Source organism: Erythrolamprus reginae, chromosome 2 (assembly GCF_031021105.1).
Source record: "Erythrolamprus reginae isolate rEryReg1 chromosome 2, rEryReg1.hap1, whole genome shotgun sequence".
Lineage (NCBI taxonomy): Eukaryota > Metazoa > Chordata > Lepidosauria > Squamata > Dipsadidae > Erythrolamprus > Erythrolamprus reginae.
The window spans coordinates 172,483,362-172,500,369 of record NC_091951.1 but is presented as its reverse complement, the minus strand read 5'-3'; the positions used below and the strand labels follow the sequence as shown (position 1 = coordinate 172,500,369).

Genomic DNA, 17,008 nt, shown 5'->3' with positions numbered 1-17,008 from the left:
TCAAAAGCATTTATTTTATATATTTAGCTGAACAAGGCCTCATCTCATCTCAGTTTAGCAGAAGCTTTTGCCGTTTGAGTAGAGTGTATCACTTTTGCACAGCCACATTTTGGAAAAATAAGGCACAAACTTACTATGGCCTGGATGACTGCTGCCCTCTATAGGTTTTACTGCATAGATTGCAACAGTGACAATCTAAAATAATACAAAAAACGGAAGTCTGCCTATGCCTGCACATATACCATAGATGTTTTGAAATTATGGATGGAAGCAGATTGCTAAACACATAGTAGAGGGAAGCATTCAGTAACCTAAACTGGTGCCTTAATGTGTATACAGGTTGTCCTTGACTTATGACAATTGGAACCAGAATTTCTATTGCTAAGCAAAGCAGTTGTTAAGTAAGAGGTGCCCAATTTCATGAATTGTTGCACAGAGAGGAATCTTACACAATAGATATCATATTCTCCATCCAAAACAGCACTTGTTGCTGCCTTTGCAAGCAACAAGAAAAATGTTTCAGAACAGCTGAAAGGCTTGTCTACATTCCCTCAACCTTGAGGTCCTGAGGCATGGCAAGAATGCTGTAGGGGCAGTAGATTTTGTGGCTCATCAACCGCACCCATCTCACTATATACTTTGACACACCCTCTGCCCAAAAAAGTGACTTTCCTAATCTTGGAAAGCACCAACTTGGGGTGTTGACACAGAGGCAGGAGGGAGATCCCTTGCCCTCCCCTAGCTCCCAATTGGGGCCTTGTGGACTTGTTGGTTAGAACCAAATAATCCGGTCCCTAGATGCTGTTCTAGGGTCTAAATTAATCTTACAGCATTTCTGGAATGTTATCATATATGTATGTTGCATATTCAGAATATCTTTCTGTCCATCCATCCAGGGGTGGGCTACTGCCCAGATGGAGGGGAAATGCAGTGGAGTAGTGAACATGGAACTCCACCCCAGAGCACCCAATTTGCACTGAAAGATGTTGAAAGAAAATGCAGGGCGTCCTACATAAGCCACGCCCACAGCGTGGTAGTAAAAATTTTGATAGCCCTTCACTACATCCATCCACCTATCCAAAATCCAATGAAATTTTCTACACTACCCTAATAAAATGAGGACAGTTTAGAACTATATTCGTTTACTTAACAATAGCAACCAGTCTTTATTTATGTGTATCTCTATAGCCACTATCAATTAATTTATATTAAGCTTGCATAAATAAATCATATATGACTTTATACAGGGAAATTATACAGGGAAAATGGATTTTCCGTGCCCCTATTATACCTAAAAGGCTGATATTGCAACATTGGGAGGATAAATGTTTAGCCCCATTCACTCAATGGATTGAAGACCTGATTACACTTGCTACCTATGAGAGCCTATAAACTCCGCATGCACAAATATAAGGAAATAGGAGACTCATTTTTAAAGTACAGAATGTTGGGGAAAAAAGCATGACAGCATGATATAAATGTATTAGAAACACACACACACACACACTTTAATACTGTTTGCATTATATATAGAATTGTTACTTTATATTGTTCTAAAACATATTAAAATCTGTTTTCTCTCCTGTATCTTATTTCATTTATTTTTCAGTACGAGGATATATTTTTAATTTCTTTTTGTGTTTGTTCTTTTCCTTTTTGTTATTATTTTATAAGCAATATTTTTAAAGAATAAATCAGAGGTGAACATAATTATCCAGACCCTAGCCAAACAGTATATTCTATCAGCATTTCTGTATGTTTATTATGTTAAATAAAACACATACATATGCCATACAAAATGAAATAGCCTGTATTCCTGAAGAATAATCTTGTTATTATCCCCCAACCAGCATCCCAATGACCTTCAACATATTAAAACGTGGAACTATAGTTTCAGAAACTCTCGCTGAGTGTCAAAAGATGGAAATAAATGTGCATTGTCATTCAGTGAAGGCTTGCAAGACAAACCCAAAATTAAAATAACATAAAATAGTTAACAGCACTTTAACAGCAATAGCCACTTTACAAATTAAACCTAAATCATTTCAAGTTTGTTTAAACCAAAAGGTGATACAAAGTTGGATCTATCCAGTCCCTAATATTTCAGTACTCTAGATTCTTATAAGGCATCCAGTCATTTCAATTTTGTGCAGTTGAATGGAGAAATTATTGATTTAGAACTTAAGTATTTTTGTCCCACTGCTGGGAATGTTTCAGTCAACAGCATCTTCAAATTGTCCATCCTCTGTCATAGCTTTTAAGTGAATCAAACTCAACGGTGCTACGTGATGTAAACTTGGGTCATACAGAGGTTCTTCTTGAACTGAAGAGGATGCCTGTCCATTGCCATCCCAGAAACTTCCACAGTAGATAATATCGTCCAAATCTAAAGACGCAATTTGGGAACAATGTAAAAATGCACTATATACATTGTTGTACAATGCTGAAGTTAATCTGTATATATATATATACCGGTATATAGATTGCAAAATTACCCAAGCTAAGATTCAATTAACTTCTGAAGAAATGCTTTATTATACATATTATTATGCTCATTTATATTCAGTCCTTCCTCCAAGGATCTTAAGCTAATGGTGCTGGGAACATGCTATTTTCTCTTTGTTAAAAGAAAGAGGAAACAAAATGTGTTCTTCAACCAATATGATTAGAAAGCTCAGTTAACAGAGAGAAGTAAACAATACAGCAGCTATAAACAAAACTTATTATTCTAGGAGTCAATAATCATCTTCATCCAGTTAAACCAGGAACAAGTCATAAAATCTTCGTGTTACAGAAAAATGTAATTAATTAACTTTACAAAAAAAACTGTTTTCAATTTTAATTTAATAAACACTACATATGTTTTTAATTTATAGGCAATATTTTATGAAGGACTACTAATCAACACACTGTGAAACCTTGCAATACTCAGTAACTTTCCTTATACTTGCTGCTAAAAAAACTTCAGCAAGTTCTCGTAAGGAAAAAAGAGCATAAGACTCAGAAAAATAATACTAGAGACAAGAAAGAAAAATGTGCATTCCTTAAATGGCAATATGCAACTCTTCTCCACATCACACCACTAGTTTAACATTTTACAGAAATGAAGAAAAATGGCAATTAAAAGAAGAAAGATCTTTCCATTTAGAAAAAAAATATGTATTTCATCCTTGTTACATTACCTTTAATTATCCCTCTGATAATTACATTAAATTCTGATTAAAGAAATTAAAGAAATCATTAAATTAATTCTAAAAAATTATTGAAAACACAGGCTTGTTCTTTAAAACATTAAGAAATAAGACAAATCAAGATAAAACACAAAAATAATAAGAATAAAAGTGTCTGAGTCAGTTTGCTCTTTTGCTAATTGAGCCAAAGGATAAAAATGGCACTACATGTAATCCTCGTAATCCTCAGTAGTTGAACCTCGAGGTGATGAGGGCATGAGTGACTGTGAGCAGTGACTCCCGGTCCAAATAGGGCCGCAACTGGTGCACCAGGCAAACCTGGGCAAACGCCACCCTCGCCACAGCCGAAAGATGGTTCTCTAATGTTAGCTGTGGATTGAGGAGGATGCCCAAGTTGCGGACCCTCTCTGAGGAGGTCAGTAATTTCCCCCTCCCAGGGTAATGGGCAGACAGATGGAATTGTCCTTGGGAGGCAAAACCCACAGCCATTCCGTCTTATCAGGGTTGAACTTGAGTCTGTTGCTATTCTTATACTTCAAAGAATAAGTTAGTATATTACTATCCTAACATTATTATAGATATTGTATTTTCATTACTTGATTAAAAGACAGAGGGATGGTTTGTATCTTGAATAAATGATTTTTAAATTCAAAACAATTATAAAACTGAAGTTACAGCTCTAGTTAGAAAGAACTTGTATTTTCAACTAGGGTTTTGCAGAGAATTGTGTTCTTCATTGAAACTACAGAACTATTCTAAACTTACAGCCCAACTGTGAATATTTAAGAGAAAATTACTGAAGGATTACTATGGAATCATTATCAATAATTAAAATGGCAATTAAATTAAAGTATCAGGGGGACAAGTATTTGTAAAATATGTAAAGGAAAGAAACTAAGGAAGCAGTATAAATATTTGAAAAAATGCTTCACAATTTATGAAAAATCTCAAAGGTAATGAATAAAAAAAGGAGGAGATATAGCTACTATACCAGATATTTACTAGCAAATGACTAGCCCTTTCTATTTAAGAGTTTCTATTATTTAATCCCAAACCAGGGTGCAATTTTAAGAATTAATATATTTATATTTTCATAATATAACTTCTGTCAAATTAACGATAGTGGAAGTGCTTAGTTGCAATTCTCTCCTATTTTCTGTCTTAGCAAGTTCCTGGGTAGTCTACTGAACCTCAGAATTGACCCTGTTGTAACATGACAATTATTTAAGATCAGAAAGAAGGCAACCTGAATATCTTGCAGAGCCACACTTACATACAATTAAATTTATTCAATAGATATAACTATGCCAGCTTGAATAATGCTGGAAGCCTTATTTGTATCAGAGATCAGTAACATTCTAATATCTATTTAAAATTTAGATACAGTCTAGAACCACGCTCCTGAAACATGACAGATATAACTGTGTTCTTCATTTTCTCATACGAAGTACCAAGAAATTAATATATCAGTGCTTTCATTTGTCCAATGAGTAGTCTGACAAATACATGATGTATTTTTCCCAGTCATTAAGTTTCCTAACATGTTTGGGGAAAAAATCATAAATAAGTATTCCCTTACCATAAGAGTTTTTATTGTTTTCAGACTCTTCCATTTCCTTATCCCAGTCCTCTTCTTCATACTGTGTAACTGTTGTCATTTCAGGAAAAACAGCTATATTGTAATCTTCATTGTCTGATTTACAGTCTTCATTTTCTGATTGGAAGTCTTCAAAATCATCAGAATCCTCAAGATTACTTATTTTTGCCTCCACCTTTTCTGTTAGCTCTACAAAGAAAGTAGCCATATATATACTGTATATATATAAATAATCATAAGGATGATGATGATGATCTTATATACTGGTATTGGGGGGGGAGGGCAGAGATAAAGTACAAACAATGTTAGGCTGGCTCCATGCAATTTATTTAATATGATAGTTGCATTTTGACCAGACAGCAACTACCTCCATTTATTACCCTTTGCCCATTTCACCAACTAACATCAAGAGAAAGGATGGCAGTTACCGAGACTGAATTAACCACATGAATTGCAAAGCACGCACAATGAATACATTTTGCATTATCCTCAGATTTGCTGGATCAGTTTCAGGGACACCTGCTAACAATTTCAAACCCAGCAAAGGCCCAAGCCATGTATATACATCTTAGACAACTTGTCTTTCAGCTACTATTAACTAATGCAAAAAGCTAGGAATAAATTTGCCTGCACCACTCAGAAACCCAAGTATGTTATACTATATATAGTAGTAACTGGGTTTAAACTGGGTTTAAAAACTACAGAGTGAGCAATCCCTCATGTTGATGTGCCTTGGTGGCACAGTGGTTAGAGTGCAATACTGCAAGCTGCTTCTGCTGACTGCTGGCTGTAGTTCATCAGTTCAAAACTCACCAGGCTCAAGGTTGACTCAGCCTTCCATCCTTCCGAGGACCCAGATTGTTGGGAGTGATATGCTGACTCTGTAAACTGCTTTAGATTGGGCTGTAAAGCTCTGTGAAGCTGTATATAAGTCGAAGCTATTGCTATTGATCAATTAACTGCTCAGAAAAAGCTTCAGAAAAAATTGACTGGGGGGGCTTTGCCCAACATATGTGATTTTTTTTTCAGGCTGTGGAAAATAATACTTTCCTATTTTGAAGTTAACTACTTGCTTGATATGTAAGGGGAATCAACATTTGAAGGCTAGGATTTCAGATGCTAGATGGAAAGAGATTGTAGTAAGCTATTTAGCCTTTTCTCTTCTAAATATCACATATTTCTTCACCCCACATCTACTATTGTTTTTCTATTCAGAGATTCTTAAACAAATTGATCAATTGTAAAGCAGGAAAGCCCCCAGCAGTGATCTAATATCACCTAAGCTGCTAAAGGGAAATGCTGCTTTATACATCCCTGTTTTGGTATTCTTTTAAACACATCAATAAAACACTTCAAACATTTGATGACTGGAGTTCTGTAACCATTCTCCTTCTCTAAAAATGGCAAAAAAAATGGAAATCCTTCATAGTTAGCCTACAAAATGAGCTTAAAACATGATATGCCTATTTCCTTGTTATAAGTTTTTGGATTGAGTATAACAAGAGAAATTTCTAGCAGAACTTAAGGAATGTAGTGAACCAGTGTGCCAATTTACAATTTCTAACAAAAAAATATAAATGTATGAGCAAAGTCATCTTTTATACATAATCATTATTTAAAACAATTCTTCAGTTTTATTTCAAGGAACAGATTCTGATGAAAAATGTCCCTCTCATTCATTGACCAGTAGCCACTCATTCCAATAACAATACAATATGAACACACAATCATCAAGTCAGATGAGAATAGAGCTGGCTATCTTACTGCAGATGTTCCAACTTATTGAGGCACAAAATAGGGTTGCATTCTAGTACCCTGTGCTTCAATATTTATGTGGACATCGGTGGTAGTTGCTCCAAACATCCTAAATTCCGTGAGAGACATTTGATAATGACACTATATGCCAATGAACCAACTATTATTTTGCTTCCTAAGTGGCCCTTAAGAGAAGCTTAGGGTTTTAACAAAATAATAACAGCAGGATATAAAATAAATAAATATTGTAAAAAGAGAAGTCTTATAAGCAACTACTGTATTTCCAAAACCAAAATTTAATCTTTCTAGGAAAGAAAATCTCTTCAGATGTTTATGGCAAATAAGAAATAATAAAACTGAACATGTTCCAGATTTTAAATACCTTGGCATAATTTTTTAAGCTTCTAGAAGTTGAAGGAAACAAATTAGATCCATTGCTGTCAAAGCTAAAAACAGTGTCAAAGAAATTCTGGGCTTTTTCCATTTTAAAGAGAGTAGTTCAATTGCTACCATCAAGCTTTTAAAAGCTAAAACTGTGTTTCATAATTTGTCCTTTAAATACTATTTAAACCACAATAGCAATGATATCTGGATTCACTGATTAATAAGAGCAGAATATTAAAAGTACCATGTTATATAATTTTGAATGGGAAAATTGTTTTAAATATGTTTATATCTGATGTGAAGAAAATCAGACATGGCTTCCTTAACTATATTTTTGTTTTCTTTTTCTATATTGTAACGGAGACATTTTGAACATTTTTCCTGTTCTATTTTTATTTGCTATGTTCTATTCTATTTCAGTTTATCTTATTTAAGGTTTCTTTTTAATTCCAGTTTTTTAAGTCTCTTGTGATTAACTCATTACTTCTATTTTATGTGCAGTTATTTCTTTTGTGCTTCATCTTGCCAGTAAAAGGCTTAAATTAAGAATAAAATTTAGAAAATCCAACAGTAAACCTTAATAGTTTGGTAAAATAAGCCATGTTACTGGATTTTGGCTCACTGAATTAAACCATAATGCCAGATTGTACATCACATGGGAGCCTAGACATATGTAGAAAGGCTGCCAGCAACAGTCAGCTATACTATACTTATGTAGACCATCTCTCACTAACTTGTTCAGTAACAACTCAGTTACTAATAGCAATAGCATTTAGACTTATATACAGCTTCATAGTGTTTTACAGCAGCTCTAAGCGGTTACAAAATCAGTATTGTCGCCAACAATCTAAATCCTCATTTTCCTTGTGCACTGAACTGCACAACAGCTGAACAAGGCTTTAATCTAACATGCAAATCTACTCATACAGTGTATGTATTCTACAACTGAGTTATTGTTTCTTCTTCTAGAAGTGTAGTTACTTTTCTCTAAATACCTTTCCAAGGTTTCCAAATGAATGTCTTTGCCTTCTTTATTTCAACTTCCTGCTGTTCAGTAATGGAGGATCCATTAACTTCAATCTGCAAGGCAGAAAAACTTTTTTTTTTTTAATGATTCTCATCTTCTACTGTTTTCATATAAATACTCCCGAAATTGCTGGATAACAGATATAATCCTTGAAAGCTGAGTTAAATCTGTCTTTTTGAAAAAGATTGACCTTAAGTTCCTGTTATTAAAATATGGAATTGTAAATGTATTTTAATGTTAATTTCATAGTGAGAATATTAAACTTTAACTTGTTAATTAATGACTTTGATTATCTTCTTGAAAAGAAAATCTTGTGAAGCTTGTAAGGCCAATCTTTCTATTTGTCATAAAGAAGCAATGGCATTTGCCGTAAGGATAGTATAATATTGTTTCCTCAGTTCAGAATTGCAGATAATGTAATCATGAAATCTGAAACAGAAATTCTGCTTTTAATGTATAATGACAAATGCTCCCCAAACCTGGATAAATTGGGTAAAAGAACCATTGAACTTACCTGAATGGTCTTCTCGATGCACCGCAAGGAGAGTCCAATGTGGGTAATTCTCCAGTCTGATTAGTAGGGACTGAGTTTAATTTAAATATTAAGGTACCGCCCCCTGGCCCCTCAGTCAAAAAAAAAAACAAAGGAGCAGTAAACCCTAAACCCTTTTTATTGAATAACAAGAAAGCCAAGATAACGTTAAACTCATCAACCATATAAAGGTCCAGTGATCCTGGTCCAAAGTCGGGTGGGTTTGGACTCTCCTTGCGGTGTACAGAGAAGACCGTTCAGGTAAGTTCAACGGTTCTTCTCCAATGTACTCGCAAGGAGAGTCCAATATGGGATGTACCCAAGTTCCAATTAGAGAGAGGGAGAAGGCTGGACCAGGGGCGCTGGAGTCGAGCACACCCTTTGTAACACTCTCCTCCCAAAGGCTGCTTCCAAGGAAGCGAATGAGTCAATACGGTAATGTTTAATGAATGTCGATGGAGCCAATTTCCGGTGATGCCGACTGAGGATCTACTTCCAGCGGTCTGCAAAAATCACAGAACGCTGACCATGTGGCCTGATAAATTCTCCTAGTAGATGGTCTGCGTGTGGCTTGAATGGTAGCAATGACCGTGTCTGGTAGATGTTGGCGCTTTAGGCGATCCCCCTCAAGTGCCACACGGTCAGTTGCCACCACTGTGGGTCCGGATGAAGGATGTCCCCTTGGTTGAGGGAAACCAGGTGATCTGGAAACCTCCAGTACGGGGAGAGGGACCGTAACAGTCGCCATGGTGACCCTGGTATCTCCGCCCCATTTCAAAATGGCGGCCGTTGTGCCTTGTCCTGGTTTCCATAGCAACCGTGACTGGCTGAGGCGCTGCTCAGGCTTCCCGCCCAATCTGAGGCCCCACTAAATACGAAGCTTCTTCCTTTTTGTTTTTGGAATTAATGCCGCGATCTTCCTCCTCGTGAATGGCCAGCAATCTCCACACGTAGCTGTTGAATGCGGTTTGAGTCCTCGCCAGCCAACAGATCGGGTATGTTCTTCGGAGGGGGTGGACCCTTCCGAAGTCACCGCTCTTTTAAACAACCAGGGAGACCGCGGAGGTCAGCAACCCGGTGGCTCACTCCCTTTTCAGATAAATTCTTTATATAATAGAAGTAATGTTATGGCTGAATGAGGGTCTATAGGGGGAGGAGCTGCAGGCGAGAGGGGGAGACCCCCGGAGAGTGTCCCCCCTATGCTGCTCTAAAGTAAGTTAATATGAAGACTCTTCTTACCTGTTAATAAGGAGAAAGAACAAAAAAGTTATTTAATACATTAAAATAGAATGCTTAAGAGGAAAAAACTCTAAGTCCCTTTACTGCGACTGAGTTTTTTTGACTGAGGGGCCAGGGGGCGGTACCTTCTTAATATTTAAATTAAACTCAGTCCCTACCAATCAGACTAGACAATTACCCATATTGGACTCTCCTTGCGAGTGCATTGGAGAAGTGGGGTTTTTGTGGGTAATGACTTAAAGAACTACTATACCAGGGATGTCAAATTCAATTTCATTGAGGGCCACATCAGGATTGTCTTTGACCTCGGGTGAGGTGGACATGGCCAGTTTGACATTACTAGTGTTGGGGCTGCCTTTAATGTCCTGACCATTCTGCCAGCAAAAATGGGCTCCTGAGCTCCATTTTTGCTGTGACAGCCTCCTGCAGTCCTCTGCTAGCTCTTCTTTTCACTGTCAGAGTCACCATGGGCCCGTCCTTCACTGTTTCCAGGGTGGCCCATAGGCCAGATCTAAGCATCCCACAGTCTGGATCCATCCCACAGGCCTTGAGTTTGATCTTCTGATAAGTAATTTTGGATAATGAAGGAAATGGTTGAGAAGCACTTATCTAAAGTAAGAAAAAAGAAAAGAAAAACAAACACTTTTCTACCCAGATAACTTGAAACCGGCCAAGTGACAACGCTGTCTAATTTTTAGGAATAACACTGAGAAATCCCTGATTAAAATGCAAATATTTTTCAAGGAATAAAAAATCTACAGAAAATAGATGATTTCTCCAGATCAGGCATAGGCAATTTTTTGGACTGCGTGGCATGTTTTAGAAATTTAAAAGGATATTATGTCCATCTACAAAATGGCAGCCATCGATGGATTTGCCTCATCACAAAATGGTTGTCACATGCATTTAGCCAGTCATCTATCAGAAGAAAAACTGAGATTTCTCTGTTATACTAGAGCCAAAGGATACACTCTGAATTCAGAGTAGCTTTCTCTTTTTTTTCCCCCCCTAGACAAAACAGGACTGAACTACACCATGCTGGCTTTCTAAAAGTGCTCGTGGGGCTGATACATGGTCCATAAGCATTCATGTAAACAAATTTGATCTGGAAATTAAGGCTTTACTCTATCATGTGGATTAAGAAAAGTTAAGAAAAGTTAAGATGGCTAAAGGAGGCACCATTTCCTATCCTCAAAAATATGAATGCCCATATAAAGGAACCATATCTAATTCAATACAATGACTACTTGTTGGCTATACTGTAGCTCTCCCAAAATTCAATCTCCTAAAACGTAAAATGTTAATGAGTTAAAAATTATGATCAGAGCGGAATTTTTATTTCTGAAAGTACTATCACATTGGAGTGTTCATATACACAATCTAAAACATTAAACAGAAGGCATACATTTAAAAAATATTTTGTTAAATATAAGACAGCTAACCTGTAGAACATGAAGAACAGAATTTAATTAAATTGTTGCCAGGGATAAAAACTGTACTTTGGAATAAAAATATTTTAATTATATAGCATGTTTAGCAATTTCTGATGGCTTGACCGTGGTATCCTTCTGCGACAACTAAGGGAGTTGGGAGTAGGAGGCACCGTGATATGGTGGTTCTCCTCCTATCTCTCTGGCCGGTCGCAGCCGGTGTTGGTAAGAGGACAGAGGTCGACCCCAAAACCTCTCTTTTGTGGGGTGCCTCAGGGTTCAGTCCTCTCTCCTTTCCTATTTGACATCTACATGAAACCACTGGGTAAGATCATCCAACGACACGGGGTGAGGTATCAGCGTCAGTTCAGTGAAGCAGTGGATATGATGTGTCAGTGCCTGGAAGCTGTGAGGGTCTAAATGGGAGTTAACACACTCAGACTTAACCCTGACAAGCCTGAGTGGCTGTGAGTATTGCCTCCAAAAGACTATATCGACTGTCCATCCTTGGTTCGGGAGGGGGGGGAGAGAAATTACCTCCTCAGAACAGGTTCGCAATCTGGGTGTCCTCCTAGACTCATGGCTAAGATTAGACCAACATTTGATAGCTGTAGCTAGGGGGACTTTTGCACAGGTTCACTTAGTACACCAATTGCGACCCTAATTGGATCTGTGAGGCTCTTCTCACAGTCACTCATGCCCTTATCACCTCATTGTTAGATTATTGCAACATGCTCTACATGGGGCTATCCCTGAAAAGTGTTCAGAGACTACAGTTGGTCCAGAATGCAGCTGTGCGAGTTGTTGTGTGTGCACCTAGGCACATCCACATTATACCAATCCTCCGCAAACTGCACTGGCTCCCGATTGGTCTCCAGACGCAAATCAAGGTGTTGGTCATTACCTTTAAAGCCCTACAGGGCTTAAGACCAGACTACCTTCAATACTACCTTCTCCCATGTAGCTCCCAGCTACTGGTAATGGCCCATAGAATTGGCCTTCTTTGGGCCTTCTCTGTGGTTGCCCCGGCTCTCTGGAACCAGTTACCTCCTGAGATCCAGACTACCCCAACCCTATTGGTCTTCCGGAAAGCGGTAAAGATCTGGATTTCTGACAGGCCTGGGGCTGTTGATCTTATGATGATAACCAGCGAGAATCCAGCCACAATGGTATATCTGTATTGTAAATTGCTTTTTAAACTGTTTTTAGAGGTTTTAGTACTATTATTGATGTTTTATATTTGGCAGCATAGAAATTAAATTAATAAACAAATAAATAATAAACAAACAAACAAACAAATGGCAGTTTGGTTTTCACTGGGTTGCTCCCAGTAGCATCTAGAATTCAAAAATTGACAGTAATAATCCCTGATGTCCATCTGATTTCTTTAAAAAAAGTACTGAGAATTTTCAGTAAAGGTTCTTTTCCTAGCATTTTTCAAAGGAATTATTTGCTTGTAAACATACTTGAGTTACCACACTATGATTTCAGTTGACTGCATTTTTGTATTTCATTTTATGGTCATAGGGTGGGGGGAATGATGATATGACATAATGTCATGACTTAAGCAACTATATCAGGTTTTGTAATGCAACTACAGTACATTATATTTTACAATAGCACTGTCTATCATGAAGACATTATTGTAGTTTGTTACAAATACTATATACTCCAACCTAGCACCCTTTGTAAGTTTTTTGAGTTTTTAGCAAATCTTAAAACTGTTTGCCCAAGCAGATTAGAGAAGTTCTGAAAGGAGCAATAAAAACCAGCAGGAAGCTTACAGCCTCGGTCCTAGGAAAAAAGCTTGTTATATCAACTCAAACTACTGTATAAGGTGCATGTTCCTTTTTCATAAGCCTTGCTGTCCTTATTTACCAATTAATTGTGCTAATTGAAGTCACAATTAGCAAAATTGTCTGTAAATCTAGATTTAAAACCCAGAATCTATTAACATGTAACATCCAATTATTCTGTTAACTGTTACTCCATTTATTTCCCTTTAGCACATCTTTCTTTCAACATATCACCATCATGTTATTTCTTGGCAACCATAATTTTATCTACCCTATTACAGGTAGTCCTTGATTTGTTTGTTCATTTAGTGACCGTTTGAAGTTACATCGGCACTGAAAAAAGTTACTTACGACTGTTTTTCACACTTATAGCCCTCATGGCCATATGATGAAAATTCACCAGTTTGGCAACACATTCATATTTATGATGGTTGCAGTATCCCAGGATCATGTGATTCCCTTTTGCAATCTTCTCACAAGCAAAGGCAATGGGAAAGCCAAATTCACTTAACTGTGTAACTAAACAATTGCATTGATTCACCTAACTGTGGCAATGAAAGTCATGAGACAAAATTCACTTAACAAATGTTTTGCTTAGCAACAGATGTTTGGGGATCAATTGTGGTTGTAAGTCAAGGACTACCTGTACTTTCATCTCTTACCTTCCTTTGAATATATTCTTAAGCTTACTATTTCTTCTATAGAAACATTTAGTTTATATATTTATTTATATTTCATATTTCTAAACCACCCATCTCTCTCAAAAATAAATGAAACTGCTATATAAACATCTCCTTGTCTATTCTCAAAGCATTCTCCCTCGGGATACTATTTAGTAAACCTTCTTCCACTCATCCAGTTTTTTGATTCTCTACCTTTCTATACCTATGGCCTTTGCCTAGTCCTTTCAATAAATCCTATTCTACTGCTAGGTTCCACGAGATATTTAATTACACACTGGTTTTTTTTGCAAAAATCTGGGCTGTAAGTATTCTGACAACTCTGCTTTTCTAATAATTTTAAATCTTACACACACTGCTTACCATTATTGTTCTTCTGTCAATTTGTGTCTGATGCTACATCACATGACTCTTTGCATTGCAGAAAAACGTGATGCACCAAATAAATGCCAAAACTGTTCAAAGATATCAAACTGGAAGTTAGATGCAATGCTAAATAGGCCACTAGGAAACCTATCAGTATGTGTGTTTTATATGTCAGAATTTTAAATTAACAGTAGTGAGGCAGGAACCTTTTTAGCTAATTGGGATGCATGCAGTGAAGGGCTACCAAAATTTTTACTACCACACTGTGGGCGTAGCTTATGCAGGACGTCCTGCATTTTCTTTCAACATTTTTCAGTACAATTCGGTGCTCTGGGGTGGAGCTCCATTTTCACTACCCCACTGCATCCCCTCCCCATCCGGCAATAGCCCACCCCAATGCATGAGATAATTGCCATTGATATGACAACACTGAGGCACAAATGGTTAAACATCCCTTCTTGGTGCTTACTAATAATTAAAACAAAGCTTGGATTCTTAACTATATAGACAGTTTCGTGTGTTACTATATAGCCATATAGTCAAAAAAGAATCAGAAAGGCTTTAAATATATCTAAAGAAACTAAAAAATTAAAGTATGAAGAAAAACTATCTTTAAACTCCAAACTAATTTGATACAAAGATCAGCTGATCTTTGTGGCTGTATGATTAGAATATGATGCCATACAGGGTACAGCAGTGATTTTTCAGTCATGGCTTGGAAGAAGGGATGATCTGAGCCCTTAATGCAATGTTTCCTAATCTTGGCAACTTGAAGATATTTGGACTTCAACTCCCAGAATTCCCCAGCCAGCATTTGTTGGCTGGGGGATTCTGGGACTTGAAGTCCAAATATCTCCAAGTTGCCAAGGTTGGAAAACACTGCCTTAATGCACATTTTTAGCACTAGTTTTATGTCTGGGTTTCCCTTTGTTGTATTTTGTATATTATTCCTATTTTTGTAAGCCACCCTCAGCCTAGGGAGAAGAGTGGCATAGAAATCCAAATAAATAAATAAATATTGTTCAACCAGATGCCTTCCTGGTGCCAGACCTATGAAAGTTGTAGTCCAATCTAGGTGGAGACTTACTGTACCAGAATGGGAAAAGCTTTCCTAAAATCTTTTTTTTAAACTCAGGAAAGATACATGGCTGCCTAATCTTATTCAATTAAGTTCACTCAGCACTTCCTCTGCATTTATAAACCACACAACCTCCTAGTGAAATTAGCATGCTTCGAATTTAACTTCTATTCGTCACGGATAGCGTTAAAAACGGTCGCCTCACACACACCCCAGTAACGCTCTATTAAAAAAAACCTCGTCAGTACAGAAGCATCAACTCGAAAGCACGAGTTTTGAAATGCCCCCAAACCGATTCTCGCGTCCCGTAAGTAATCTCTGCATTATCTACACAACTTCCCGGTCAATGCCTCGCCGTTCTACATTGAAGAAATAAACATTCCATTTGAACCGGTTTCTAAAACGTGTTTCCTACGCTTGGGAAGCAAAGCCCTCCCCTCCCCAAGGGCGGCTAAATCAGGGGTTTCTCCAACCTTGGCTACTTTTAAGACTTGTAGACTTCAACTCTCAGAGTACCTCAGCCAGCTTTCCCTTGCTGAGGAATTCTGGGAGTTGAAGTTCACAAGTCTTAAAGTTGCCAAGGTTGGAGACACCACCACCCCACCCGACCCCCGGGCTAAATGTACCCTCAAGGCTTGCAAGTCCGCCGCCCAGCCCTCGCGCCCATGAAAGGTGTCCCCTCCTGCCCCCGTCAGACGGGCTCCCGCCTCACCCTGCAATCTAGGATACGCCCATGAGGCGAGGCCGTCTCCATGCCGGGCTGACGGGGCTGTCCCTACTCCTGCCCGTCAGCCAACCCAAAAATTCGGCAAAGGCGTGGCCACCGCAAGCCCGAGTTTTACACCTCGTCTGCCACCCGGGCCTATTTGACTTCTCGCGCGGGCGCGCCTGCTGCAATTTATTTATTCCTTTATTTTAATCCCGCCTTTTTGTCTTCCCTTCATACACAACTTAAGACGGCCAGCGCGTAGTTACCCATGAAAGGAAATTCTCGGCTTAACGACTACAATTGAGCCCAGAATGGATGTGGCTAAGTGAGAAGTTGGCTTGAATGAGACTTTTTAATATATATATAATTTTCCTTGCCACGTTTGTTAAGGGAATCGCTGCCAGTTGTTAAGTTGATAACACCGAATCCGGCTTCTCATATTGACTTCTCTTTGTCAAGGTCGCAAAAGGTGGTCACATGCCCCTGAGAGGCTATAACCATTGTAAATAAAGTCCCCTCGGGAGTTGGGCGGCATATAAGTTTAACTAATAATAACTAATAATAAATATTAACCAGTTGTCGGAATGTAAATTGTGTGACCATAGGGGAAGTGCAACCATCCTACATATGAAAAATGGTCACAAGTTGGTTTTTTTCAGTGCTGTTGTAATTGACTGCAACAGCCAGTAACCAAACTGTTGTAAGTGGAAGACTACCTGTAGTCCTTCCTATTTCTATTTCCACCACAGTCCTGTCAGCTGAGTTGGGCTGAGAGACAGTGCCAATTCTGTGCATTGAAGTCTCTATAATTTTGAAAGTTGCCACGGTCTATGGATGCATTGAGAGGATTTCAGGAGGAAAGGGTTTTGTTAATTGAAGCCCCCTCTTCTGAAAAATGAATGCAGGCAAAGGAATCATTTTGGTTCTCTTGTAAAGGAAAAAGAAAACATTGGAACCTGCTTCTTCTTTATGTTATCAGTTGGAAGAAGACATCTCTCAAATTTCACATTACTAATGACAGCCAGAAGGAATATCTGAGTGTTCATGTTATATGAAATAAATGTTTAAATTGATTACTTTAACTGATTACCACTTCTCCATATTTCCTCTAGGTACTATCTGCTAAACTCCCTCCCAGATCTTAGTCACAGCAATTGGGCTGCATTCAGATGATCTCTTTTAGTTCTAGGTAGATTCTGAATATTTAAAAGAACTAAAAGAGAG

General features: G+C 37.8%; 1 protein-coding gene across 3 annotated transcripts; it reads right to left on the bottom strand.

Moving 5' to 3' along the window:
- Window positions 1-1,621: 1,621 nt before the first annotated feature.
- On the bottom strand, window positions 1,622-15,923 carry COPRS (coordinator of PRMT5 and differentiation stimulator). Of its 3 annotated transcripts, none has more exons than XM_070736002.1 (5): window positions 15,788-15,869; window positions 13,995-14,086; window positions 7,923-8,007; window positions 4,771-4,977; window positions 1,622-2,386 (listed from the first exon to the last, which is right to left on the bottom strand). In XM_070736002.1, the coding sequence occupies exons 2-5, from the start codon at window positions 13,995-13,997 to the stop codon at window positions 2,214-2,216; spliced, it is 468 nt and encodes a 155-aa protein (XP_070592103.1). In that variant the 5' UTR covers window positions 13,998-14,086; window positions 15,788-15,869; the 3' UTR covers window positions 1,622-2,213. The 3 variants fall into 3 exon arrangements, with proteins under 3 accessions (XP_070592103.1, XP_070592104.1, XP_070592102.1); XM_070736003.1 differs by lacking the exon at window positions 15,788-15,869 and adding an exon at window positions 15,702-15,775; XM_070736001.1 differs by lacking the exon at window positions 13,995-14,086 and having other exon boundaries at window positions 15,788-15,923.
- Window positions 15,924-17,008: the final 1,085 nt, after the last annotated feature.

What these genes read in the sequence shown, in the direction of transcription:
- COPRS (XM_070736001.1), bottom strand. Translation starts at nt 15,829, where the DNA reads ATGGAGACGGCCTCGCCTCATGGGCGTATCCTAGATTGCAGG. An exon ending in CATTTGGAAACCTTGGAAAG is followed by an intron (nt 4,978 to 7,922) that starts GTATTTAGAGAA and finishes CTTTCTTTGTAG; the next exon opens with AGCTAACAGAAAAGGTGGAG. An exon ending in AAACAATAAAAACTCTTATG is followed by an intron (nt 2,387 to 4,770) that starts GTAAGGGAATAC and finishes TTGCGTCTTTAG; the next exon opens with ATTTGGACGATATTATCTAC.